The sequence below is a fragment of the Cyprinodon variegatus genome, unplaced genomic scaffold (genome assembly GCF_000732505.1).
Source record: "Cyprinodon variegatus isolate N-32 unplaced genomic scaffold, C_variegatus-1.0 Scaffold101, whole genome shotgun sequence".
Taxonomy (NCBI): Eukaryota; Metazoa; Chordata; class Actinopteri; order Cyprinodontiformes; family Cyprinodontidae; genus Cyprinodon; species Cyprinodon variegatus.
In genome coordinates, this window is record NW_015150554.1 from 434032 (window position 1) to 437575 (window position 3544).

The following is a 3544-nucleotide window of genomic DNA, read 5'->3' on the forward strand; positions in this document are numbered from 1 at the left end:
GTGACTGCAGACTGGGAGCCCTGGGTGGCCTCACAGGTCACAGAGCCCACCTTCCTCCACTGGTCTGCAGGGAGCCTCAGGGTGCTGCTCCAGCTGTAGAGGCTTTGCCTCTGCTGCAAAAAAATAAATACATCAATAGTAGGAAAAAAAGCATGTTCTCACAATTGTTAAAAAGCAATAAATTAGATATTATCCTAAAAAAAATTTTTAATCATAGCTTCAACTTAACATCTGAAAAAATATAATAAAGACTGGACTTTAAACACTAAACAAACCTTTGTTACATTTTACTCTTCTGATAAAACTGCACTTCTAAATATGTTAAAAGTTTATATTTGATAAAGCTGTTATGAATAAAAAACATATTTTATCATGACATTTATAAAATATGAATATGAAATATGAAATCTGTTTTGCCTGTGGTTGGAGAGAGGCTTTTAAAGGCAAAAAATATTTTACCAAAATATCTCAAGTTTGGAAAAAACACAAAAGACACTAAAATTTTTTTCATAGATTCCTATTTACTGATGAGACAAACAAAATATCATCACGGATCCTATTTCCAATTACAGCAGATCAGAACATTTCCATAGAGCCACTTTGCATCAGCAGCTTCATGCTCCAGTGATCTGGGAGAGTTTATAGTCCTTAGAGTTGAACACTGGAGGACTGACAGCTGTCCTTCAAGACAACACAAGACACAGAAAACATGACTTTGATCAGCTTCATCATCTGGACTCTCATCTGCTTTACTCAGGGTGAGGAAAATAATTTTCCTGTCTAATGGAAATCATTTGGTGTTTAGTGTGATCATCTAATGTCCAGTCTTTCTTTTTCTCCTCAGGGTCTGATGGACAAAATGTTGTTGTGACTCAGCCAGCAGCCAAATCAGTGCAGCTTAGTCAGACTGTCACTATTGACTGTAAGGTTAACAGACAAGTTTCTCACTACTCAGGCTCAGGGTACTACCTTGCCTGGTACCACCAAAAACCAGGAGAAGCTCCTAAAGCTCTGATCTATGGAACATCTTTTAGATTTTCAGGAATCTCCTCCAGATTCACTGGAAGTGGAGCAGGAAATGGAATAGACTTCACTCTGACCATCAGTGGAGTCCAGGCTGAAGATGCAGGAGTTTATTACTGTCAGAGTTTTCATTACATCAACAGTAAGAATCTGTTCACACAGTGAAAACTCATCGTACAAAAACCTCCCTCAGTCTGACTGAACAGAAACTGAACTTTGTTCTGCAGCTGGGATCTACTGGAGAGACTGATACAGTTCACTGAACACATTCAACACACAACATTATATTCCATTAAGCCTTATTAAGACAAAATGTTATTTTTAAGATTTAAAGTTGATAAACCCCTAAACTATTGAATCTGAAAATAGATAACTACAATCCCATCTTTCCATTGATAACTGTATGAGCTAAAACAAAGCAATCAGGATAAACAGTAAAACATATTTCCAGTCAATTTNAAAGTTTATATTTGATAAAGCTGTTATGAATAAAAAACATATTTTATCATGACATTTATAAAATATGAATATGAAATATGAAATCTGTTTTGCCTGTGGTTTTAGAGAGGCTTTTAAAGGCAAAAAATATTTTACCAAAATATCTCAAGTTTGGAAAAACACAAAAGACACTAAATCTTTTCATAGATTCCTACTGTATTAACTGATAAGACAAACGAAATATCATCACGGATCCTATTTCCAATTACAGCAGGTCAGAACATTTCCATAGAGCCACTTTGCATCAGCAGCTCCATGCTCCAGTGATCTGGGAGAGTTTATAGTACTTAGAGTTGAACACTGGAGGACTGACAGCTGTCCTTCATGACAGCACAAGACACAGAAAACATGACTTTGATCAGCTTCATCATCTGGACTCTCATCTGCTTTACTCAGGGTGAGGAAAATAATTTTCCTGTCTAATGGAAATCGTTTGGTGTTTAGCAGGATCATTTAATCTCCAGTGTTTCTTTTTTCTCCTCAGGGTCTGATGGACAAAATGTTGTTGTGACTCAACCAGCAGCCAAATCAGTGCAGCTTGGTCAGACTGTCACTATTGACTGTAAGGTTAACAGACAAGTAGCTCACTTCTCAGGCTCACGGTACTACCTTGCCTGGTACCACCAAAAACCAGGAGAAGCTCCTAAAGCTCTGATCTATCTGACATCTGATAGATTATCAGGAATCTCCTCCAGATTCACTGGAAGTGGAGCAGGAAATGGAATAGACTTCACTCTGACCATCAGTGGAGTCCAGGCTGAAGATGCAGGAGTTTATTACTGTCAGAGTTATCATTACATCAACAGTCAGTATGTGTTCACACAGTGAAAACTCATCGTACAAAAACCTCCCTCAGTCTGACTGAACAGAAACTGAACTTTGTTCTGCAGCTGAGATCTACTGCAGAGACTGATACAGTTCACTGAACACATTAAACTCACAGCAATATATTTCATTAAGCCTCATTAAGACAAAATGTGTTTTTGCAGATTCAAAGTTAAACCCCTTAAACTATTGAATCTGAAAATTAATAAATACAATTCCATCTGTCCATTGATAACTGTATTAGTTAAAACAAATCAGGATAAACAGTAAAATATATTAACACTCATCAATTTTTTTAAATTATAGTAACAAACATTTAATAAGCTAAACATTTAAATTTGGTAGACCAACTTCTTGTCCTGTCTTGCAGCTCAGTTCTAGAAGTTTCTTTAATGTTTAAGCAAAAATCAGGGAAGAATGGCGTACTTAATATAGTGGAGTCTTATGAGACCATTCTAAAAACAAATATTTATGAACCTAAACATTTATATTTTGTAGACCAACATCTTGTCCATTCCTGCAGCTCAGTTCTACAAGTTTCTTTAATGTGGCGATAATCAGGCAAGGATGGCCTATTTAATATACATAATGGAGCCTTATGAGACCATGAACAATGATAAAAGAAAAAGGGATTCATTTTTCAAGATTTAATAAGTCTGATTAAACCCTGAATACAATAACTAAACAAAACATATTTTTATAAAGATAAATGTAAACATGAAGTAATCTGTAATGAAAGCAAAGCTACTTTAGTCACTTTTAACGACTTAACAGAATTTATTCCAATCAGCATCTGTATAAAAACATGAACATAAATCAACATTGCTATTCCAAAAGTTTGTTTATATGTATTTAACATTAAATTAATTAATTCAGTAATGTGGTAACTTTGATCTGCATAAAATTCAGCAAACAATTTATAAAAAGCATTTTAATTCAATTAAACTGATTTTGGCTTGTTTAATTATCATTATTTTTTTTTTATAAAACTAACTTTCTCTAGATACCTTAAACACAGAGAAATAAAAAAAAGGCTTAGATGTTGATTTAAAGGTCTTTTTGCTTAAAAGTTAAATTGAACAAAGAAAGGACAGAAAAATTAATTCATAGAGACTTGGAGATTAGCTTAGTCTGGATGAGATAAAGGTGTGAATTATTTTCACACAGTTATCAGAAGAGACTTGACATTATGGGCTTT

The 3544-nt window shown here is 34.6% G+C and overlaps 2 gene segments (V, D, J or C); both read left to right on the top strand.

Annotated features, from left to right (window-relative positions):
- The first annotated feature begins 662 nt into the window (after positions 1 to 662).
- On the top strand, positions 663 to 1188 carry LOC107084504. The segment is given in 2 exon segments: positions 663 to 758; positions 845 to 1188. Coding segments are annotated over 2 exon segments (393 nt in total).
- Positions 1189 to 1869: 681 nt separating this feature from the next.
- Positions 1870 to 2349, top strand: LOC107084505. The segment is given in 2 exon segments: positions 1870 to 1918; positions 2006 to 2349. Coding segments are annotated over 2 exon segments (393 nt in total).
- The last annotated feature ends 1195 nt before the right edge of the window (positions 2350 to 3544 follow it).